The sequence below is a fragment of the Typopeltis vanoorti genome, chromosome 24, assembly GCF_054136105.1.
Source record: "Typopeltis vanoorti isolate ZY-2024b chromosome 24, IOZ_Tvanoo_1.0, whole genome shotgun sequence".
Lineage (NCBI taxonomy): Eukaryota > Metazoa > Arthropoda > Arachnida > Uropygi > Thelyphonidae > Typopeltis > Typopeltis vanoorti.
In genome coordinates, this window is record NC_143572.1 from 78215276 (window position 1) to 78241723 (window position 26448).

Genomic DNA, 26448 nt, shown 5'->3' on the forward strand with positions numbered 1-26448 from the left:
GCCAGTCTGTGTGTCATTAGTAGTTGTTAAGATCTTGGAGAAAGTAGTGAAGGACCGTATACAGCATTGAGCATATGAGGGTAATATTATCTGTGAAAGTCAACATGAATTTGTGAAAGGGTGCTCTTGTTTTAGCAATATGCTAGCCTTTTATAATAAAGTGACAAGAGCAGTTGATGAGGGAAAGGCATATACTGCAATTTTCTTAGACTTAGTGAAGGCATTTGCCAGGGTGCCACATGATAGGTATCAGAGAGTTGTGTATGGTGGAGCAGTTTCAAGGAGGCAGAGGGTTACAAGTGGGGTCCCACAGGGCTCAGTACTAGGACCTATATTGTTTAACCTTTATATCAATGACATTGCCAGTGGATTGCAAGGGGATATTCAGTTGTTTGCGGATGATGCGAAGCTGAGAAGGATTATTAGTAATAGTGCAGATGTAGTAGCCCTGTAAGAGGATTTGAATAAGCTAGATAGATGGGCAAATGAATGGGGGTATCAGCTTAATGCAGCAAAACGTAAGGTCTTGAGGTTTGGGAAACATCAATGGGATGTTGCTGTTAGATCTGAAATAGGTGACTTCAATTTTACATGACGTCACCATTTCAGCATCTAACAATTAACAAAAAAATATATATGCATACTTATCTTTTAGCGCAGTGTAACTATGTTTTTTTTTGTAACAACATCTTGTATGATAAACTGTGAATTATGTGAATTTAAATTAATGTATCTATATATCTAGCATGAATTTAAGTCAGCAAAAAGGGGCAGATATGAGAGAAATCATTAGTGAAATATTATAAATGAAAGAATGCGTATTATTCAGAGCAACATAGGGCAGCGTAAACACTCACGGGCATCACATCTGAGAAGACATCATGACGCATACATTCCCGGAAACAAGAAGTCCCGTATGTTGATCAGTGAAGTCACCCAGCCTGAGACCAATGGGTGAGACGATAAGAGAAATTCAAACTCGGAAAGGTGGCGCTCTAGGGGAGCGCATAACACCCGTGACACGGAAGTAAATCCCCCCCGTTTTTTTCTTGTTCCTGCATTTCTCTTTGTGTGCTCCAAGAGTTCATTGCAGTTCAGCTCTCATTTTTGAGGGCTGACTCACGAAAAGTTTGGGCATGACACCACAGCAGATTTCAGCAAGGTCAACCATAGGCCGTCAATGAGAAGGTCATCAACGTAAAACCTTAGCAGAGAGATAGCACCCAGCTCAGGTGAGCACGTGTAACCCACGTGGCGATAAGATTGAGACAACCAGAGTCATAACAAAGAAGGAAGGACGGAAGAAAACTGATAAAGAATAGATAAGTACTCTCACTTGTTCTAGCCCTTTTGAGAATTGACTAACAGTGTTAAGAGAATGCATCATAAAATTTGTAATGGAAGAAAGAGTGAAGAACTAAGATTTATGTAAATGACTATGCTTTAAAAAAAATGAACTTTAAGCACTTTCAGTTAGATAGAGATTCTGTCGTAATTAATCCGAGAGAGATTATAAATGTGCTAAAATGCCTTAATGTCCAATTGAGCTGTAATTGAGAATGTATTATATGTTGAGTTATTGAATTTGCTAACATTCTGAAGTCAATGCATAATTGTTTTAAGGGTGAGAGAAAGGTAGAAGATTAAATTAGAATTGATAACTACTTTAACTTGTATGGCATTATATAATGAGTTTAATAAATATTTTGATTCCTTACTTACATGTGTTTCTGATCATGATGACTGACCCTTCATAAAACATCGAACCTGTGATTGTGTGTGTGTGTGTGCGCGTGTGCGCGGGGATACCCCAATTGAAAATAGTAGGGCACGACTGCAAATAAAATAAGCCAGAGAACCCAAGGCTTCTAAGAATTCAATTAACATTATTAGTGGCACTTGATATTCTATGATTATCCTAAAGGCTGAGTTTATCTCTAACCTTAAGACCCAGGCTGGCGCAGATAAAAAAATAAATTTTGCCTGAGCGACCAGGATAACTCATGGAATTCAGGGAACAGGTAATTTCTGGTGGCCCTTAAAAGGTTAAATTACGTAAGAAAAGGTATAAGAGAAGCGAGACATAACGTTAAGATTAATATTAATGAAGATCACATAACAATGGCGCAACCGACTTAACAAAGAGGTACATGCAATAGAATTTGATATAGCGGCTGAAGTAGGAAAGGATAAAGTTAAATATATTGCCTCGATATATCAATATCAGAGATATGCGACACGACACTGCATTCTCTATGGGAGGAGTTATACTGGAGGAATTAGGGGAGACAAAAGATCTGGGGTTGATGATTGACAGAAACCTGAAATTTAGGAGACATATTGCAAAGGTGGTGAAGGTAACACAGAGGATTGCTGCAATTATGAGAAACACACTGACCTGCAGAGATAAAAGGGTTATCATTCAGTTGTACAAGTCTCTGATCAGAACATACTTAGACTATTGTTCTCAGATTTGGTCCCCAGGATTTGAAGGGGATAAATTAACTGTGGAAAGGGTACAAAGATGGTTTCAGAACTGTATAATTATGGTTATGAGAATCGGCTGAGGGAATGTGGACTGCAGAGTTTGGCGGATAGAAGGAGAGGTGATATGATTGAGACTTTTAAACTGTTGAGAGGTGGTTACAGGGTTGACACTGGAGAGTTCTTTCGCTTGGTTGAACAGCGGGAAGGAGTGATGACAAGAGGCCATCCCTGGAAGTTACGAAAGGAAACTGTGAGCAAGAGGGTGAGGAGTGGTTGAACTGTGGAATGCATTGCCTGATGGAGTGGTGAGAGCGAGAACGGTCAATGTATTTAAGGAGTGGTATGATAGACTTTGTGTTTCTTGGGGGGGGGGGGGGGGGGAACTGCCTTCGATGAGTCTTGGCAGACTTTGTGTTCTTAGGAAGGACCTCCCACGATGAGTCTTTTGACTCCATGGAGGCCTGAATAATAATAATAATAATGAAGGAGAATGCTATAATTAGTTGGTATGTTTGAATTTCTGAAGGTCGTAAATATGTGAACCATCATTAATAAGCCATGTGAGCAAGAGAAATCCAGAGGAAAGAACAGGTGTGAGCAGTAATACTTTCATTACTGGCAAACGAATTATTAATAATGAACATTTGTGATATTATATGTGTATCCTATGGGTTGCTGGGTAAAGCAAGTAGAATGTGATCCTAAAAATTCTAGGCATGTATAGGTGAATTTATAATAGCATAATTATGGGGGGAGAGGACTTATGAGAGGGAAAGATTTGTTTGCACAGTATAAATAACTAACGAATAAACAGCCACTGTACATGTGGTACAGTAAATAACCATAGGGAGAGACTAATCCAAGGAACTAATGCTGTTAAGCTGGATGATTCATTGATGTATGGCAGGAATATATGTTGCTTGATGGAGCAGAAAATCATATTGTAAAAATTTATTGTGCTTGTGATGTCTATTTATTTCTCTCTTATATTTCGCTTCATTTTCTAAGAATTTTCTTTTGTTTACTGAGGATTAGTATACATTTTACACAGTAATAGGATACATAATTTTTGATCCTCATAGGAATTATCCACCCGTTCGCATAACCCACATTCAGTGCTTTTCTTTTTGTCAGCAGCTCTTCTGGCTTATCAATAATAGATATCTCACATATTCTAGTATTTTGATCAACCACTTCTTGTAATCCACAGGCATTCATTTTTATTCAGGAATGTACAAATTTTTACTACATCTGTTTTTTCCAAAGACTGGAATAAAAATGTTTCTATGCTGTGAAAAACATTTCAACCTCGACAGACACTATACTGCAGAAATAAAAACGGGTAGCTTTGTTTATGACTAAATATAGTAGAGAAATTTACAGTATGTACTATATTTAGCAAGAATTAAGTTGAATGCATAAATTCAAGCAAAAAAGATTTATTGCAGAACTAAACATAGCAGCTAACTAAACACACATTTGTCCCAACATCCTATTTCAAATTCAGTTTCAGAAAATATGTAAAACAGCTGCTTATAATGCAGTCATTGGATAGAGAAAGCACACAATTTATTATCATCATCCAGGCCTCCATGGAGTCAAAAGACTCATTGTGGGAGGTCGTTTTTAGGAAACACAAAGCTTATCATACCACTCCTTGAACCCATTGACCGTTCCCGCTCCAACCACTCTCCCGGACAATGCAATCCAAGGTTCAACCACCCTCCATGCAAAGAAACCACTCCTCACTCTCTGCACACAGCTTTCTTTCGTAACTTCCAGGGATGGTCCCTTGTCATCACTGCTTCCCATCGTTCCACCAAGTGAAAGAACTCTCCAATGTTTACACTGTAACTGCCTCTCAACAGTTTAAAAGTCTCGATCATATCAGCTCTCCTTCTTCTATCCACCAAACTCTGCAGTCCACATTGCAGAGTTTGGTGGATAGAAGTCGATCCTCATAACTCACATTGTACAGTCCTGAAACCATCTTTGTTATCTGCCTCTGTACAGTTTCAACAGTCAATTTATCCCCTTCAAATCCTGGGGACCAAATCTGAGAACAATAGTCTAAGTGTGTCTAATCAGGATCTTATACAACGGAATGTAGCTCTTATCTCTGCAGGTCAGCATGCTTCTCAGTATTGTAGCAATCCTCTGGGTTACCCTCACACCACCTTTGCAATATGCTCCATGAATTTCAGTTTTCTGTCAACCATCACCCCCCAGATCTCGTCTCCTCTACTTCCTCCAATCGAGTATGCATCCTCCCATTGATGGATCCCAAACCTCAAGACTTTATATTTTGCTGCATTGAACCAACAGCCCCATTCATTTGCCCATCTGTCTAGTTGATTCAAATCAACTTGCAGGGCTGCCACATCTGCACTATTACTGATAACCCTTCCCAATTTCACATCATCTGCAAACAACTGAACATCCCCTTGCAATCCATTGACAATATCATTGATATAAAGGTTGAACAATACAGGTCCCAGTACTGAGCCCTGTGGAACCCCAATTGTAACCTTCTGCTTCCTTGATATTGTCTCACCATACACAGCGCTCTGATACCTATCACTCAGCCAATCCTGAATCCATTTGACTAACCCGACATTTAAACCAATGTGCTATAACTTAATTATCAGCTTATCATGTGGGACCCTGTCAAACGCCTTTGCAAAATCCAAAAAAAAAAAAATGGCAGTATACGCCTTTCCCTCATCAACTGCTCTTGTCACTTTATTATAAAAGGCAATCATATTACTGAAGCAAGAGTGCCCCCAAATCCATGTTGATTCTCACAGATAACATTACCCTCATCTGCCCAACTCTGTATATAGTCCCTCACTAATTTCTCCAAGCCCTTAACTACTGATGACATGCAAACAGTCAAATAATTAGACACTGCAATTCTGCTACCGCTCTTATGCAGCGGCACTATCTTACCTTCCTTCCATTCCCTGGGTACTTTTCCCGTAGCCAGACTTTTATTGAAAAGCCAGGTCAACAGAGCTGTCAGTTCTTTAGCACATTCTCTCAAAACACATGGTGAAATACCATTCAGTCCAACAGCTTTACTGGTATCCAGAATACTCAGTATTTGGAACACACTCTCCTCTTGCGCCTCTAAACCCTGAACCTGCCCTATCCCTCTAGTATTAAAACCTCCTCCATGATGAAATACTCCAATAAAGTGTTCATTGAACAACTCCACTATGTCCTCTGCATCAGTCACTATATTCCCATTTTTATCCTGCAATGTCATTCTTCCACAATCGTTTCTCTGCCTACTGGCCACATAGCTAAAAATTTCCCTAGGATTTTCTTTGGATCTTAGTGCCAATCTCTTCTCATATTCCAGTTTTGCCTTCCTCCATTCTGGTCACTCTCCTGGTCTGCATCTTATATTCTTCGTGTATCTGTCTTCCACCCCTCTTCTTACATCTCTTCCATAATCTCTTTTTCAACTGCAGTTCCCATTTGATATCGTTTGTCATCCACTTTACACCAAATTGTGTCTGCTTCTTCACCCTTGGAATACAGCTTATTATTGCTGCTAACAAATACTCTTTCACAATTTCCCAAGCACTAATGATATCATGGCCTTCCATGAAACTGCCCCCAGTTGATACCTTAGACTATTATAATCACCCTTCTTCCATAATCTCTTTTTCAACTGCAGTTCCCGTTTGATATAGTTTGTCATCCACTTTACACCAAATTGTGTCTGCTTCTTCACCCTTGGAATACAGCTTACTATTGCTGCTAACAAATACTCTTTCACAATTTCCCAAGCACTAACGATATCCTGGCCTTCCATGAAACTGCCCCTATAATCACTCGTCTTATAATTCCACATACATTCCCTTTTCTTTGATACACCGGCATGTCTGTTCATCTTCCAAGTCAAAACCACATGGTCACGCTGTCCAACTGGTGGGAGAGATATCACCTTACTTATTATCAGCTCTTCTGATGCTATGACCAAATCCAAAACTCTTGAATCTCTTGTTCCCTCTATTACATGCTGCCAAAGACATTTGTCCCTCAAGAATTCCAAAAATTCTATTCCCTTCTTACTACTTGCATTTTCCTCTTCCCAGCTTATACTGCTGTAGTTAAAATCTCCCATAACAATCATTCTTTTTGCACTTGCCAAGCTCAACTGCCTAAACATCTCCTGGTCCCCACCCTCTGTGCTCCCTGGTTTATAGCAACGCCCCAATAAATATCCTGTCTTGGCCACTTCTACCTCACACCATATGCTTATAAAAACCATTTGTGCCAATGCCAACCAAAGCCTCCACTCTTAGCGGACATAAGTCATCACTTATCATAAGCAGTACTCCACCACCATGTTTTCCTTTCCTATCCTGCTGAAAAATGCTGTACCCCGCCACTTCAATTCCGGTTATTATATCATCCTCCGTCAATCACATCTCAGAGATCCCAATAATCTTTGGCCAAGTTGATGCTGCTATTAGCACCACCAATTCATCTCTTTTATTTCAGATACTTCTGGCATTATTATAGGGCATAAAAATGTCACTGCTTCTATACCTATCATTGTCCCCTCTCGACCCCCTAGGCTCAATGTTACCTGATGTAATTCCCCTTCCCCCAAGCACCCATTCCCACAAGAGGCCATCCCTGCTACCATCCACCCTGGGAATTCTAGTTTCCCTGCATTGACACACTGACTCGTTCAGAAAACAGCAATCTTTCCAGATGCCTTCGTCCTTCATTCGAATGCAAGCAGTCTCTAGCATACAGTTCCCTTCTGTCCTCAAACGCCCTCCAAGCATCCACGTATTCCAATCCTCTCTTCTGACACATTCTGGCTATTATGCGATTCAGTATTGCTGCTCTTCTGTTCAGCTCGTCACTATATTACCTGGGCAACACACACTTTCCGCTCTGCATTATCTTTTGCACAACTTCAAGCAAGAATCTCAGATCTCTTGCCGCCTGATTTACATTGTCTCTCAAGTCATTCGTACCCACCACACAATCATTTCATCCATCCTTTCACCCCTCTTAATTGCCATAGCCACATTTTCTATCATCCCTCCAGGCAAATCTTCCCTCTGGCATCCTATCTTGCACACCAGAGATCATCGAGTCTCCATACAACACACCTCTAACTACTCTGTTCTTTGACTGTTCACCTGCATCCCTCACTCTCTCCTCTAACTCTTTCTCTCTGTGTTCCCCTACTTACCTGCTGTCCTCGCATCACTCTGTTTCTGGTTCCAGCACTCCTTTGCATTCTTCTCGTTTCCTCTATTTCCATTCTTCCCTCCTCTATCATTCCCATACATCTCTCTCATTCTCTCTCCTCTACTATTCCCATTCTCTCCTCTTCTAGCATTCCCATACCTCTCTCTCTCATTCCCTCTCTCCTACTGTTTCTATTCTCTCCTCCTCTATCATTCCCCAAACTCTCTCCCCCCCTACTCTGATTCACCTTGCATTTATCTCTTCCATTCTCCTAATCTCATCTCATTCACAAGACATTCCACCTCCTCTTTCAGCCCATCTATCTCTCTCTCTCTGCAAGTCAGTCACTCTTAATCAAAATTCATTCTCCCAAATAAAACCATCTCCGAAACTTTCACAGTCACTCACGCCTATTATTTTCTCATTCATATTTCTTTCTTCATTCTCTCCTATCACACTACTCATCTTCTGATATTCATTTCCCATTCCTGGAGCAACTATGTCAGTTATCGATATATCTACTTCATTTATTTCCTCCCACTGCCTGCATTTTGCACACATACACACTCCCCCCTCTCTCACCAACTACATATCCAACTCCTGAGACGCATACATATTAAAAAAATCAGCTAACACCCTTTATTACCTTATAAGGGAGTAGGCAAGGCATTTTAACCCTATTCAACTTTTTGAGACTGAGTGGGCAGTTCAATCTCCACCGTTAGCCAACCAGAGATAGCTGGCTCCTGATTACAGCTAATTATAAGCAAACGATATATATAACTTGAAATAAATTTGAATTACATTTGAGATATTTGATATCAAGACACTTCACAAATGAACATTTTACCAAAAAGTTTCAGCTAACATGCCATATAGGTGTTGTGAAAATGTGACTGCCTGATACAGAAGTGGCAGTGCGTGCGCACACACTAAGGCAGTTCGTGCTTATGCAGACGATGAACATAAAAAAACATCACAACATCAAAATAAAATAAAATAAAACACAGAGTACAGGGAAGACAGAAATTGCAGCTCATGCCCTTGAACAGAACCATATCCCCCAAATCGACAAGGTCATAATCATAGACAAACAAGACAATGAAACAATGCTCAGAATATCCGAAACTATTGCCATAAAATGCGATGAAAATTCTATCAACGTCCACCGCCCCTACTTAATTTCCGAATGTTGGACGATCCAGAACTTACAAATTAAGCCATGCCTCTGGCCATGTAATGACCACAAATGTCCTTATTTGGCAGATGCAACTTGCAGCCATGACATAGCCCTATACTCATTCCGACAAAGTTCCGATGACGGTCAGTCGACCGAAACGGTCTACACCCTGTTAACCCCTGCCCCACACAAAAATGCGCCCCTGAACGAAATAATATGTATATATTTATATATATATTATTAATAGTAACCCAGGTTTCCAAACTTATTTCCTGCTTCAAAAACACCCCCCCATTTTTCCTACCCCCGTTTATAAACAACCTTCAGCGGGATCATGGAATTGGAAGGCATCGTAGACTCAAAACAAGGTATGTACATAATTTTTCCACCTCTTTTATTCTGCCATAATTGCCTTCTATACCCACCCATAATGCCCTAAAAATATATATATATATGCCCCTTTTTTTGAGTAATGATAGCTAATGTATTTAAATAAGGAACACTCCTAAACAAAAACAGGCTATAATAGCCGTAATTATAATAATAGTGTTAAGAATAATTATTCCGAAGGGGTGCTTAAGGGTCAAAGCTGTATAACTGAGAGAAGACCTCCACATAGCCTTTAAAGGAATGCGGAGAACCAACCAGGGCTTCTGACCTAATGTCCAATCCTCACCTTCTCGTGGTGCACCCTGTTGGGTATCTACTTTGATACTGAACGAATGAGGATGGGCTGGCAATTTGGGATTTAGCCGACCAAATTGTATTCTTATTGGTTAAACCAAAATAAAAAATGATGGTACAACATGACAAAATTTCATGCCGGCTGGGGCGTCGCCCGGTTAAACAAGGCCCCCGTTGTTTTCGCCAGGGAACCAGGGCGAACAGCGAAAAGTCAGCTACTGGAACAAATCTGAAAACAAACCCCAACTCAACATCACCAGAGTTAAAGATCGGTACTATCAACGTAAGAAGCCTGAATGGCAAAGAAATGGAGCTAGCTGAGGAATTAGATAAGTACCAGATCGACATAATAGGGGTGACTGAAACAAAAAAGACCAAAACTGGTGAGATCTTTCTGAGCAATAAATACAAAATGTTATATTCAGGCAATGACAATCAAGGAAAAGAAGGAGTAGCCATAGTATTCAACACAAAATACGAGGCTAATCTTCTTGAATGGCAGTCAGTCTCAAGTAGAGTAATGTGGGCAAATATGAGAATGGGGAACTGGACAATGAGACTTATTTGTGCCTATGGTCCCACAGAAGGTTCTACTAAGGTAGAAGTGGAGGAATTTTTTGAGGCTTTAGAAAAAGCAACTGACACGATGAAAAAGGAAAAGTTGGTCCTTGTTGGGGATCTAAATAGTAGAGTAGGAAATGATTGTGAGACATACAAAAATATTTTGGGAAAATTTGGAGAAAAGAGCAAAGCTAATAATAATGGCAAATATCTGTTGGATTTCTGCTCAGGACATGGACTGGTTATTACTAACACCATGTTCCAACATAAAAATGTGCACAAATTCACATGGAGAGAAGAGGCTAGGAATAAGAAAAGTCTCATTGACTATGTTATTGTTGATAGTGATGTTTTCTCCCTGGTGCAGGACACCAGAGTGTACAGAGGATTTGAAATTGGAAGTGATCACTATTTAGTCTTGAGCAGGATAAAATTGAATTTCATATTGAAAAGAATAACATGTAAGAAAGTTTTAAAGCGAATAAAAGTTGAGCAGCTCTCAGATGTAAACTGTAGACTAAAATACAGAAATATTATTGAAAAGAAAATGAAAGAGTTTGAGAACAGGAATCAAACGTTGGAGATTCAGTGGCAAACTCTGAAGGAAACATTGATTGATTCTGCCAGAGAGGCATGTGGTGAGGTTGTGTGCAAAGATAAAAAAATCAGAACTCCCTGGTGGACACAGGAAGTTAAAGAGGCAGTGAAGGAAAAGAAGAAAGCATATCAAAAGTTCCTGGCAAATAAGTCAGCTTTTACTCTTACAGAATACAGAGACAAATGTAAGAAAGCTAAACAGTGTGTAAAACTAGCTAAACAAAAGTCATGGGAGGACTTTGGCAAGAATATAGAAAATAAATATCAAGAAGGTGGCAAAATATTCTGGAGGTTGTTGAAGAAGCTTAGGAATGGAGGAAAGAGTGATGTAAAAGGAATTAGAGATGATAAAGGTGAAATGAAAACAGGAGAAAAAGATATTCTTGAAGTATGGAGTAATTACTTTGAAAAACTGCTAAATGAAACAAGCAGTGATGACAGCACAGTGATAAAAAACACTGACCAGGCATGCAGTCAGGAATACATATCCATACTTGAAGTAGAAAAAGCCATCAAAGGCTTGAAATGTGGAAAGGCAGCAGGAGTAGATGATATTTGACCAGAAATGCTGAAGTATGGTGGTATAACAGTCTTACAGTGGCTGCACTGCATAGTTCAGAAAGCCTGGACAGAGGGATGAATTCCTGATGATTGGAGTAGAGCTCTCATAGTACCCATATATAAAAAGGGAAATAAAACTGAATGTGAGAATTACAGAGGTATTTCCCTACTGAGTGTTCCTGGCAAGATCTATGCAAGTATACTTGAGAAACGGTTGAGAAGAATTGTGGAAGAAAAGCTTGGTGAAGAACAAGCTGGATTCAGGCCAAATAGAGGCTGTCAGGATCAGATCTTCACTTTACGACAAATAGTCGAGAAAGCATGGGAATATAACAAAGATCTGTATTTAAGTTTTGTCGATTTGGAAAAGGCATATGACAAGGTGCCAAGAGAGAAGCTATTCAATACGCTGCAGTTATATGGTGTCAATGGGGCATTATATCATTAGTCTTTATTTGAGTTGTGAGTCAGCAGTTAGAATTGAAGGAAGTACAGGAAGATGGTTTAATGTTAAATCTGGTGTGAGACAAGGATGTACATTATCCCCTCTGTTATTCATTATCTATATGGATCACATTATGAAGGAATGTGGTATTAAACCTGATATCAAAATTGGAGATGTTAATGTCAGCTCTTTGCTTTATGCGGATGATGTTATACTTCTAAATAAATCCGCTACAAGTCTGCAAGATTCTCTGACTAAATTGAATAGCTGTTGTAATAGATATGGTATGAAGGTCAGCAATAAAAAGACAAAGACAATGAAAATAGGCAGAATCATTGAAAATGTCAACTGTGTTGTGAATGGAGAACCTGTGGAACAAGTAAAACATTTCAGCTACTTAGGCACAATTTTTACTGAAGATGGTAAACTAAATATAGAAATAGACAACAGAATCAGCAAAGCTGGTATAGTGGGAAGTCAATTGAATAAATTCATATGGAATAAGAAAGAAATTAGTCGGAACACTAAATTAGCTGTATACAAGACTGTGTTCAAACCAATTTTAACTTATGGATCTGAGAGCTGGGCCAGAAGTAAAACACTTGACCAAAGACTAGAGACCGCAGATATGAGAGTCCTGAGAAAGATTAGAGGAGTGAACAGATGGCATCAATGGCAATATCATATTAAAAATGAGGATATTAGGAAAGAACTTGACATTGTCAGCATCCAGGAATGCGTTAGCAGAGCTAATCTCAGATGGTATGGTCACTTAAATAGAATGGGAGAGGAAAGATTAGCAAAACAAGTGTTCTCTGCCAGGTTGGCAGGAAAATGACCCAGAGGAAGACCAAGATATAGGTGGATTGATACGGTACAAAGTGCCTTAGACGATAGAAATATAAGATCTGATAATGTTGGAGTCTTGACAAGTAACAGACTGATTTGGAGGAAAATTGTAGATAGGAAGTTAGTAATGATGTAATTTTTTCATGTAGTACTGTCATATCCTGTACACCCCTTGAGGGTACATGGCAGGAATTTGATGATGATGATGAGAATAATTATTAAACAAGAGCCTATATCTATTCATTTCAATGTTGTAAAATGCATGGTCCTGTCATAAATACTCACTCACACACACACTCCCTACACTGACCACAGAACTGTACAACCCTGGTTCTATTACTGCCGCTGTGCACAACCAATGGGCGTATGTTTATCAGTAGAGAGACTTGTCTAGCTATATGGGTTAAGATGCAGTGGGGAGATTATGAGAGCCATGTAGCTGTAATAGCACTTCAAAAGGTTGGAATGCAGTCAGCTATTACTTTCAACATGCTAAAATCACTCAGGATCAGTAGGATAATTGTGTATCAGACTATTAACCGTTATAATGATACTAAAGACATATTTGGCTGCCAAAGATGAAGTTGACCATACTGCAATAGGACATAATGGTTAGTGAGGGCTGTGAAGGAACACCTCCATTGTAATCTTGTGTGAATGCAAAAAGTGATGTCATGAGATATTTTGTAGAGAACTATGTCACATTACTAACTGCTGATGTGGGGGGGGTGAGAGCCTCTCGTCATTCTACTGGACACTTCCTAACAACACAACTCATGTAGCAGAGGGTGATAAAATCAAAGACAGTTCTCCGGTGGTATGTAAACAACAGACACAGAGATATTCTCTTGAGAAGATTTTCAAGTCATTTAACTGCCAAAACGATTAGTCTATGCCTTGTTACTGTGTGAAAATAGACCAAAACGACTGGTCTATTTGTCGCACAGTACATATCATAGCACCCAGGATTCAGAGAAGTCATCATCCCATGTCAGTGACGGTTTGGCGTGTGTGGGGGGGGGGGGAGGGAATGGTGATATATCAGGGGTTATCCAAATTGCATTTCAGCAAGAAAGATGTCAAAACCTCTGCCAAAGTGTATCAAGACCATGTTGGAACCTGTGGTATGGGGGGCCCTAAACAACACCTTGTTTCACAGTAGGCAGTGAATCTTCCAACAGGACTCATTCCCTGCACACAAGGTGAGGACCACACAACACTGCCCAAACATATCACCATCTGGAACTGCCAATCTGAATCTGTTGGACTTCAAATTGTAGTTGGAGCTTGAGTCTGCAAGAAATGACATCCTAGCATTGCCAGCCTGAAAGTGAATTTGGAGCATGCATTGGCATTTCCATTGGATGCTGTGTGTATTTATGGCTTGACTAGGTAAACAGATCAATCCCTATTTTATGCACTACTTAAGAAATTTTCCATAAGAAACTTGGAAAGTATAAGTAATGCAAGCAAGGGCAATTCTGATGTCTAGATTGTATTCCCATAAGATCTCTCTTCTTTATTCTTAGTTTCTATGCATTTGTATATATGGCCACAAAATAAGCATGTATCTTTAATATCTCCTATTTCTGTTTATTTTATATTGTTAAAATGAAGGCTTTTAGGATCTTCTTTGATAAAAAGAGAAAATAAAATTTTGTTCTCCCTAAATATAATATCTGTCAAATTTTTAAGTATAGAGCTCCAATTTGAAATAAGTGAGATACTGAAATGGAGGATAGTATGTATCCATTCATATGTTATAGCCAAAGAAAGAAAGTAAAAAGAAATTGTGAAAGAAAGAAAATTCTACATTTCTTACCTTTGTTTCCCTATTTTGCTATAAAATGTAGATGTGTCTGTAATATTTCCTATTATAGTATGCATCCACCAAGAGATCACTTATGATGAATTTAACTTTCACTTAGCTTAGATACAGCATTGAATGAGTTTTAGTTTTCATTTGTAATTTTTTTTTTTAAGCTTGGTGAATTGGAATCCTAAGCTTTGCATTTCAAGCTAGTGAAACTTATTCAATGCATTAATAAAAGGGAAACATACGAGTTATGGACAGAGTTTGTGTTGTTTAAATAGTGCAAGCCAAGGAAACTGATTTCGGTCTTGGTTTCATCAGCTCACTTGTAAATTTTCGAAATTTCTTTCTACATTTGGTTATAAAATATAGACGGCTTCATAATTTCCTCTGTTTTTATATAATAAAAACCATCATTTAATTTCATAGATAACATTGTATTTAAAAAAAAAAACAATGAAGCATAAAAGTCGGATAAACATATTGCACTTAATTTCCAATAAAAATATTAATGCAACTTATTTTAAATTGTGAAATGTAGAGAATTATGGATTTAATAATCAAATTGAATTCAAAATAAATTATGATGTAGGAAATGTTTTCAGAATTTTTTGGAGTAGTATACGTCTAGTTTCTTCAAATATTTCCAACTTGTGAAAAAAAAAACTTTCAAGGAATACACTAGTGCCGAATGAAATTTTCTGAGAAATTGCAATTACTCATTAGCCTTGGAAACTGTCCTATTTGAATGGTTGTGCAAGATAAGGAGAGGCTTTTCCAGATTATATCACATGTAAGAATTTTTCTGCTTCAGTTGGCCAAATACCAAAGCAAAACTGAATATTTGGCAGGTCCTTAATACTGGAGGTTGAAAAAAAAGCCATCAAAAACCTGAGATCTGCAAAAGCAGCTGTTGTAGATGCTATTTTACACAGACACTCAAATATGGAGGTATAAGCATTTTGCAGTGGTTACAAATTATAATTCAAAAGACCTTGGCAGGTGGTCGAATTCCAGATTATTGAATTACGGCTCTCATAGTAGCCATGCAAAAAAAAAAAAAGGGAAATAAAACTAAATGTGAGAATTGGAGAATTTCCCTACTCAGTGTTCTGGCAAGATTTATCAAAGCATACTCAAGAAAATGCTAAAAAAATTGTGGAAAGAAATTTGGAGAAGAACAAGCTGGGTTCAAGTCAAAACAGAAGTTGTCAGATTCAATTTTCATACTTTAAGACCAATAGTTGAGAAGTGATGAGAATATAAGAATCAGCATTTAAGTTTTGTAGGATCTGGTAAAGACATATGACAAGGTGCTAAGAGAAAAGCTGTTCAAAATGCTACAGTTATATTATGTAAATAGGACATATTGAGCAATGTATAGCCTATATTTGAGTCAGCAGTTGGAAATGAAGGAGGTACAGGAAGATTGATGTTAAATTGTGTGAGACAAGGGTGCACACAATATATCCACTGTTATTCATCATCTATATAGAGCATATTATGATGGAAAGTGGTATTAAATCTGATATCAAAATGGGAGATGTTAATCTCATTTCTTTACTTTATACAGATGATGTTATATGCAAAAATAAATGAATACAAGTCTGCACAATTCCTGAATTAACTAAATAAATGCTGTAATAAATTTGGTATGATTATCAGTAATAAACAGACAAAGACATAAAATCAGACATGAACAATGAAAATATCTACAGCACCCTAAATTGAGAACCTAAGAGAAACTAATCAAAACACTGGACTAGCTGTAGACAAGAGTGTTCAACTAATTTCAATTTAAGGATCTAAGAGCTGGGTTAGAAAGAGAATACTTGATCAAAAACTGGAGACTGCAGATAATGAGTTTTGAGAAAAATTAGGGGCGTGAACAGATTAAAATCATTAAAACTGAGAATGTTATGAAAAACTTGACATTGTTATCATTAGGAATGAATGAGCAGGACCTAATCTCAGGAGGTTTGGGCACTTCTATTGAAGTGCCCAAACACCTGATAGTGAGATACAGAAAAAATTAGCAAAACAGTGTATATACTGCAAAAAAACTGTAAATGTAGTGTAATTGTAAATATTTCCTTATCATACACTACTATAAGGAAATAACATAGGAGAGAAAAGTTTATTTTCTTTACAGGATAAGTAATGTGTATACTGTGCAATAGCATCCTGTTTTCTTGCAATTGGAATGTCCTATGACAGAATCGTGCATAAATAAACAACAACTTGGGACAATGCTCGGATTACTCAAAACATATGATTAGAATTTTTTTTCTATTATTATATAAGAAAATATTAAGATTAAACTGGAAATAACTAATATCAGCTATTAAAAAATAAACTCACCCAACTACAAAGCAAGAAATTGTTGTTCCAAGAAAGGCATATGCCATAATAGTGCCCAAATTTCGAAAGAAAAATTTCTGAAATAAATCAACATTTATATTATATTACTTATTTGAAATAATTAACAAGAATTATCTAATAAAATTAAAAATAAATTATTACTTTTTTTGTAGCTGAACCTAACAGAAATAGCATATTAACTTGGAATTTTACTACCAAAATCTACTGAACCTTCATATTTATTGTATTTCTTTTATTAAAAAATGCTGCTTTACCATGATGAACAAAAATGCCAGTCTTTCAGAATATTTTGTACCTTCACAATCTCAATCAGTTAAGGAGGTATTAATTATTACACAAAGAACTAATAATTACATCCATTACCGAAGCTCATGTAACAGAAGCAAGTATCTTGAATTTGACTTTCACACTTTCAGTAGGATACTACTATTACTACTAATAATGTTAGTATATTAATGCTATATAAATATAATAATATTCGTATAGCATTAAGAAAATAATACTGTATTATATATTATACATAGCCAATACAATTTTTTAATGAATAAATGACATTAACAAATTTCTGATACACATATAGAATACATGATTATGTCTGTTAGTTTCCAATCAATACTTTTATTCCAAATTAAAGTGTTGGTTGTCCAGACTCCTATAGCATCAGATTTTATATTATGGTCATCTAAAACACTACTAACTGCATCAATCCACGATTTTGGCAGAATTACATGATATATAAAGATATTAGAAAGGAATTTGACATTGGTATTATTCAAGAATTTTGTAAGTAGGTTAGGCTACTCTGGTTTTGTGATACACGATATACAGTCTCTCCCAGTCAAGCCAACCTAGCCTTCTTGAGGTGTGGCATGAGTCCATCAAAGCTGCTCAGGCATCAGGCAAAAGAAAGCATGATCTTTCTAATTACTCATCCTATGAGTAATTAGAAAGATATTAGAAAGGAATTTGAAGAAGTGTCTGCCATCAAATGTCCTTCTAACCTCTTCTCTCCCATCTATTTAATGCATTCGGTGCTACTGACACTTTGAAGCATTGTAAAATATCCTTTTATAGCAAGAATTCTCACTGATGCCTATGCAGCTTTGATAGACACATGCCACACCTCAAGAAGGCTAGGTTAGCTTGACTGGGAGAGACTGTATATTGTGTATCACAAAACCAGAGTAGCCTAACCTAAAAATTCTTGAATAATAGCAATGTCAAATTCCTTTCTAATATCTTTATGTATCATGTAATTCTGCCATGATGAAACATGATCAATGTTCAATTTTTATCAGAACTCTCAAATTTGTCTAAACTTCTTGATTAACTGTCCTGGATATTGATAAGTAGGTGTTTCGGCTTGTAGGATGGCTGTATTAAAATTAAGATATCCCCCAAGTTTAAAATATAAAAATGAATTAAAGTTAGAAGTTATAAATAAGGTATTATTTTGTAAAGTAGTTAAATGTTTATTTTTGTATGTTGTGTGAATAATTAAATGAATTTACCTTAGTGAATAAAAATTGTGAAATGAAGAATTGTTATAATTTCCACTAGTTTTGTTTCAAAATGATAAACAAGTAAACTTTTTTGCACTGTGAAGAAAGAACCCTGTCGTTTAAGTAGAGTTGAAAGTGAGTGATTGTGGACCCAAGTAGAAGTTTCTCAGTTGCATTTCCTAGCATGTGGAAGCGAAAAGAATGTTATTGACAGTTGCTAAGCATTCAGCTGTTCATGAAGTAGAAAAAAGGAACACAACAGGAGAAAACTGTGGAGTTTATGTCTTCAATATATGAAGACTAAACAGAAATTGGAAGAAAGAAATGGAAGACAGAGAAGAAGTACAAAGTTTTTGTACTTAGAATTCCCTGTAAGATTTATTTCAGTTAAAGCTGAATGGAACTTTGATTTCCAGTTAGTAGAGAAATAGGCCCAGTAAAGTTTGTTTTATTTAGGATTCTCAGTCTCTGATAATTGATTTTTAACAGTTCATTTGGTTTTAGTTATTTCTTCAGATGCTTTCATATAGAAGGCAAAGTTGATCTGAAGTGACAAAACTGTTAATAAGGTTTCAAGAAATGTTTACTTTCATATAGAAAGTTAATTCTTTCTAAGGCGATTTAGCAGTTTATTTAATGGAGCTTGGAGTTTGCTGTAATTTTTACATAGAAAGTTAAGTAACAGAAATGCCTTGGATGAAGACAAGATATATTTTCTTCAGTGTTCTGTGATTATAAGATGTAAAAAAAGTTTTCACTGATATTGCTGTCATATAAAGAGCACTTTTAATGTGTGTTAGTCTTTCTCCTGTGTGAACTCAAGAAAGAATTAAAGTTTTGTAGGAGGCAAGAGATTAAAGTTGCAAACGTTTGTGTCTATAATACTGTTGGCTGCTAACTGTTAGCAAGAGGGAGATCTACTTCATTCACTGCCTAAATACAAGCCTATTTACCTCTGTATAGGTGATCAATAATTTTAGATCACAGAAGGGTGAGAGGTAATGATCTCATTATCAAAACTGAAAAACAGGATTAAGTGTATCAAACCAAATAAGACCAATCTTAATGTAATAGACCAACAAAAAAGAAAAATACAAAAAAAAAAAAATTGACAAAAAGTGATTGCTTCTCAAAATCTGACAAACTGATGTTCAAGATCTTTGCAACTCTATTAAAACTATTATTAAGTCTTCAATTAAACCTCTAAATAATTATACTGGCAGGAAGAATGATAAGATCTCTCAAAAAAACTAAGATACTAATAGACGAAAGAGAAATACTAAAGAAAAACAATTACATTCATTGAAAAATAAGATTAAACTTGTAGAATTTGATCATCATCATGCAAATCAAGGATTTAGGCCTAGCATTTAGGCCTTATTATTACTAATAATAGTAATAATAAGGCCTGATCCGGCCTTATTATTACTATTATTACGGGCAACTCCAGGGAATCATTAGACTCATCGAGGGAGGCCCCAAATCATATTCATCACAACTATTCGACATTCATACAGTATCTATCATACCTCGCCTTAAACTCATTCACTGTCACAGCATCCACCACAGACTCAGGGAGCGCATTCCACTCATTCACTACTATAAAAGTAAAGAACCCAGCTCTAACACCTTTACTAACCACACTTTTGCCCAGTATCCATGGATGTCCCCTAGCCCTCCCACATAAAGCCCTGTTCTCAAAAATATCTTCTGAATTAATTTTATAGAAACCCTTCAGTAATTTGAATGTCTCAATCATATCTCCCCTCCTCCGCCTATCAACCAATTTTTGCAACCCACAAATCCTCAACTTGTTCTCATACGGTTCATTCCACAGACCTGCTATCATCTTGGTCACTCGCCTCTGGATCCTCTCCACCTCCTCCCCCATCAAGAAGAAACCTAGGTGACCAAATCTGAGCACAGAAGTCGAGATGGAGTCTTATCAAGGCTCGATACAGAGGAACAATAACCTGCTTGTCAACGTATTCTTCAGCAACCAAGTGATTTGATGAGCTGATTTGGCCACTTTTGCAATGTGTCTCCTAAATTTCAATTCCTTATCCACCAACACTCCTAAATCTCGTGCCTCATCAATTTCCTGGAGCACGATTCCACCAATGCAGTAAACTGCCGCCAATCTTTTCACCCCAAAATGCATAACCTTACATTTTGCCACATTAAATTGACATCCATTCTCCTTAGCCCAGACCTCCAATCTATCCAAATCATCCTGCAAAATTTTGACGTCATCTGCATTCACTATTGCCCTACCCAACTTCGCATCATCCGCAAACAAATGAACTGTTCCTCTCAGATCCTTTCCTGTATCATTTATGAACAAATTAAACAGCAGTGGTCCAAGAACAGATCCTTGTGGCACACCACTAGTCACAGGCCGTCTTGTGGACTCTACTCCTGAGTAAACCACTCTCTGATATCTCTCCGGCAACCACCCTCCTATCCATCTCACCAACCCTATGTCCATTCCCATATGCTGCAATTTACTGATTAGAATTCCATGTGGTATCCTGTCAAAGGCATTAGCAAGGTCCAGTAGAATCACTGTAAACCCATTACCCTTATCCAGTTCAGCCGTCACTGTGTTATAATACGTGAGCAAGTTACTGAGGCATGACCTACCCTTCACAAAACCATACTGTCCCCGATACAGTATCCCATTTTCTTCTATCCAATCTTGTATTTTCCTCGACTATTTTCTCTAAGACCTTGATAATGATTCCTATTATGCTGATTGGCCGGTAATTTTCAACAGCGGCCTTGGAACCACCTTTGTGCAGTGGAACTATTTTCCCCTCTTTCCACCCCCTTGGGACTGGCCCAGTTATGAGGCTCAAATTAAACAAAATGGTCAAGGGCACTGACAATTCTTTGGCCGCTTCACGTACGACACGAGCTGGTATACCATCCAATCGCACAGATGTATTGACATTGAGGTTCTGTAATAGACTAGTTACCTCTACTTCATTCATCACAATTCCAGTATAAGCTGTTGGTTCTTCCATTCCTGCAAAGTCACCACCTGGATGATATACTCTTGCAAAGTGCTCGCTCAGTAATTCCACAATATCGACTGATTCGGTTACCTCCCTACCTCCTCAGCATTTTTTAAGATCATTCTACCATGAGCATTTTTCCTTTTACTTGCAACATATTGAAAAAACTGTTTGGGATTCTCTTTAGCCTGCGTGGCCAATTTCCTTTCGTAATCTGCTTTTGCTTTTCTTACCACCCTTGTTACCATCCTGGCCTGAACTTTATACTGTTCCTGCGCCTGATGGTCACCCTTCTCCTTAAATTCCCTCCAGAATTGTTTCTTTTTTTGCAGCTCAAGCTTAATAGTGTTATTCATCCATTTAACCCCTACTTGATTTATTATTCGGACTCTTGGTATACAGTCAACCATTGCCTCCTGCAAACAGTTCTTAACCACCTCCCATGCACTATCAACATCCAGCCCTTGCAGTTTTACATGCCATGGCATTGAGCCGAGCACACACCTAAGCTTGTCATACTTACCAGCCCGGTAATTCCACATGTACCCTGTCTTAATTGTAAATTCGACTCCTTTAGCCACCTCCCAAGTCACGACCTTATGGTCACTCTCACCAATTGGTGGCAACATGGTCATGTTCGTTACAGCCACATTCTCGGTTGCAATTACTAGGTCCAGCACTCTCTGCCCCCTGGTATTTTCCAATACATGTTGCGGTAGATAGTTGTCCCTTAATAACCGCATAAAATCCAATTCCTTCCTCCCATGTGTCCTCTTTCCAGTCAATGTTACCATAATTGAAATCACCCATAATAATTACCCTCCTTCCACTCATTTCTTCTATTTGCTTATGCATACTATCCCCACCATCCACTCCATCCCGGTCTATAGCAGCACCCTATTGTATATTTTGTCCTGCTAGATTCTATCTCACACCAAACAGCCTCAAATGTGCTTTTTTTCCCCATCCTGCAGTTCAACTTCTATACTCGGCTGAAGCGCATCAGCTATCATCAATAACACTCCTCCCCCCTTTTTATTCACCCTGTCACTCCTGAACACGCTATACCCGTCGCATTCAATCCCACTAGCTTTATCATCTTCTGTCAGCCATGTTTCACTAATACCAACAACCTGTGGCCTGGAAGTGCCAACCATGGCTAAAAACTCTTCCTTCTTGTTCCTAATACTCCTGGCATTAGTGTACATGAATCGCAGAAGCCCATTTGTCCCAATGACTTAGAAGTCATTGTTGAATCGTTTAAGAGGACGTCCTGGTTTTCTTTTTCCTAATGGCTTGTATTTTAAGGCTTGTTTTGGTAATCTTTCTGTTTTCGTTCTTTGAACATGTTCCATCCATTTATGTTTATATTTTTTAATTTTTTTCTATTACTGGTTCTTGGTTTAATTCTTTCATAATTTCTTCATTTCTTTTGTGATCAAAATTAGAATTGATAAATTTGTCAAAAGAGAAAGCTGAAATGATCTGAGAAAATTCAATACAAGTGAAATATCCAAGGCAATAGAAAATACAACCTCACTAAAAATGATCTTTCTGAAGGCAAAAAATGGATTCCCTGTCTTTTAGATAAAAATGAAACATACCAATAGAAAATAAATTCAAGGCATTGCCAATGATTTTTACAAAGACTTTTATAGAAGCCGTATAATTGGGTCAAATTCAACAAACAATAGGCGTGTGGAAAATGTCAACATTCAACCCATAACAGAAACAGAAATTGCTATCAATGAAATGATTATTATTATTACACCCTCCATAGAGTCGGCAAACTAGTGGGAGGTTCATTCAACTGACAACATATCATATAGAATCTTAAAATCCTTAACACTTTTTTGCATTAACAACACATTCTGGTAATGTGCGAAACGAAATGCAATAAATGTCCAGGATGAGATGACGTGCCTGCAGATCTTTTCAAATATGGGTAGGCAGGGCACTTACTATAGAACTCTCCATCTCCACCACTCAACCTCATCCACCAACCGAATCATCTACATCAGGGGTTGCCAAACTTTTTTGACCATCGACCCCTTCAAGAGTTTCTTGACTTTTTATCAATCCCTTCTATTTTACTATTATGTAATTATAATAGGACAAGCAAAAAATACGCTTATGTGAATTTTTAGATTGTTTATTTTATAGTTAGTGTTTATTGTATGTATAACATAGTATATTATTATCATCACTAGTAATACCAGTGATATTACTAGTGATAGTAATATCACTGGTATTACTAGTGATATTAATAAACTACTGGTATTAATATCACTGGTATAACTACCAGCCCTACTCAGCTCTTCAACATAGAGAAGTTTAGTTCGTGAAGGAATAACTATTGAATTATAATATGTATGTTGATGAATTTTAGAACATTAATGCTCACTTCTATGTCGATAGGCAAAAATGAGACTGGATTGAATACGTGTAAGTATAAGTAAATAATAACGCGCATGTGTTGCAATCTCGCTCCCGCTGCGCCGGCCAGGGAGGAACCACCAACATCCGTTTATTGATAAATACGTCATTTTGCCCTACTTGATTGGTCTCAGTAACTATTTGCATGACCTTGCTCTATCTTACAGGTCCTATTCATGTCACTGTTCCCACGATTCACTCTTAATCGCATTGTCATTCAGGATGGAGGTAATCCAAGTTAGCCGAATTAAATATTACCCGCACAATGATGTCTTATATTTTTCTATCGACCCCTGAGCCAATAGACCCCTAACAATGTTATATCGACCACTTTGGCGACCACTGATCTACACCAATGCCATCTACTGTCCACTACCATCACCACCACCACTAATATTTTCACAAACATCCATGCCCATGGTGGGATTTGAACTTGCAGCCTTTTGGCTGGTAAGTGGATATGCTAACCACTCAGCCAACTAGGCCAGAAATTATTATTATCGACTATTATTACTTACACTGTACAACAGAAACCTAAAAGATGAGACTTGGATTATAGCTGAAATCAGAAATAATTCTTCAAAAAGAGGTGTAAAATCAGATATAAACAACTACAGCAGACCTATAAGTTGACTGTCACACAACTATAAAATTTTTACAAGAATAATCCTCAAAATAATTTTTAACCATCTGGACTCTGAACAACTATATGAACAAGCAGGTCTCAGGAAAAATATTTCTACAATAGACCATCTACACGCAATTAATCAAATAGTAGAAAAATATTTTTACAGCTATTTTGCCTGCTTTCGTTTAAGAGTGCCCCCTTTTTTAATGTCGTTGGCTATTTACTCAAGAATTCTTAGGGCATTGCAGATGTATTTTAGAGACAAATATACATAGCATAATAGAAGAAACTTCGCACATACCTTTGCATACTTCTACTGTTATGGTGTTAAAAGGAAAGGGGGAGGGGATTTAGGCAATGTGGAAGAATTAATTTGAAAAAACCCGTTTTTTTTTAGTTTTTTTTATGTATATAATATATACATGTATTATTTTTAAGAGTAGGCAGAGCGCTTTTTTTGTAAGGTGGAAAAGAGATGCCGGGGGGGGGGGGGGGGAATAGAAACTGTTTTTTTTTTTTTTTTGAGGAAGGGTTTATGGGAAAAGAGGGCCAGGGAGAGGGTTAATGGGGTGCAAGGCATTTAGACCCTGTATGTGTGTCGTCAACTGAACTCATGGAGGAAGTGGATGCAATGTCATGTCAGCTTGGGTTATCGCCTATTGGTCGGAGTTGTGACCTAATTTTTATGTTATGGAGCTTCCAACACTTGGAGACTATGTAGGGTCGGTGGACGTTGATTGAGTTCTCGTCACATTTTATGGCTATCATTTCGTTGTCTTGTCTATCTATTATGATGGCCTTGTCGATTTGCAGGGTATGTTTCTGTTGAAGGGTCTGAACTGCTATTTCTATTTTCCCTGTACTTATGTTTTTTAGTGTTTAAATGTTCTGTAATAGGAATGTTACAGTCACGGAAGTGTTCTTGAAGTCTTGCCCATAAAGACCTGATAGTAGAACCTGTGTAGGTGATATCACAGTCTTTTTGGCAAGGAAATTTGTAGACTACGTTGTGTTCTAATATTTCTTTGTGTGTGTGTGAGATTTAGTGGGTTTTACAACAAGTGTTGCCAATTTTTGGTTTAATACCAGTTTATAGTTAGTATGTTTGAAAATGTATTTGTAGGTTTTGTATGTGCTCTGGATGCATAGCAGTTTGATAACTTTTTGTGTTGTGGTTTGTTTTGGTTGTTGGTTTGTTTGGACAGGCTTTTTCCTGTTCTGTTCGTGTAATTTATTAGTTTTGTGGGATAGTTGCGATATTTAAAGATCTGTGTTAATTTTTTTTTATTTCTATGTTGAGATAATTATGGTTGGTTGAAAACTTGTAAGCATTTATAAATTGTGATAGCATGATCGATTTTTTAACAGAATATGGATGGTATGAGTTGAAATAGAGGTAGTTTCTGATATGCGTGGGTTTGTGGTATATTTTCGTGGCTATTTTGTTGTTTGTTCTGATAAATGTCAGGTTTAAGAAATTGATGGATTTGTTCTGTTTGGTTTCTATGGTGAATTTTAGTCTGTTGCTGTAACTGTTATGGGATGCTTGTAAGGTGATGTATGTTGATTCTCCAATGCATAGAATATCATCCACATATCTGCTATAAAAGGTGATGGTGGAGTGGAGTCACCACATAAAATAACATAAAAATCACAACTCCAACCAATAGGCGATAACTCAAGCAATTCAAAGGTAGAAACACCAAGCCGACATGGCATAGCATCCACTTCCTCCATAAATTCAGGCGACGACACACACGGTTGAAATGGCTTACACCCCGTTAACCCTATCCCTGGCTCCCTTTCCCCCATAAAAACCCTTCCCTTTCCTCAAAAAAAAAATGGTTTCTATTTTCAGCATCCCCCTCTTTCATCTCTTTCCCACCCTACAAAAAAAAAAAAAGCACTTTGCCCACCATTAAAAATAATATGTATATAATATATAAAAAAAAATGTTTTTTTTTTTTCAAATTAATTCTCCCACATTGCCTAACACCCCCCACTTCCCTTTTAACACTATAACAGCAGAAGAATGCACATCGTAGAAAGAAGACAGGCAACAACATCCAAGAAAAGGGATGTG

At 37.5% G+C, this 26448-nt stretch overlaps 1 protein-coding gene across 2 annotated transcripts in view; it reads right to left on the reverse strand.

Moving 5' to 3' along the window:
* LOC150093424 (sodium/hydrogen exchanger 7-like) overlaps nucleotides 1-26448 on the reverse strand; it is a 495244-nt gene that overhangs the window by 408421 nt on the left and 60375 nt on the right. For both annotated transcript variants that reach the window (XM_090414003.1, XM_090414004.1), the window contains exon 4: nucleotides 16762-16838. In XM_090414003.1, coding sequence (XP_090270129.1) covers nucleotides 16762-16838 — 77 coding nt within the window. The remainder of the gene's footprint in view (nucleotides 1-16761; nucleotides 16839-26448) is intronic.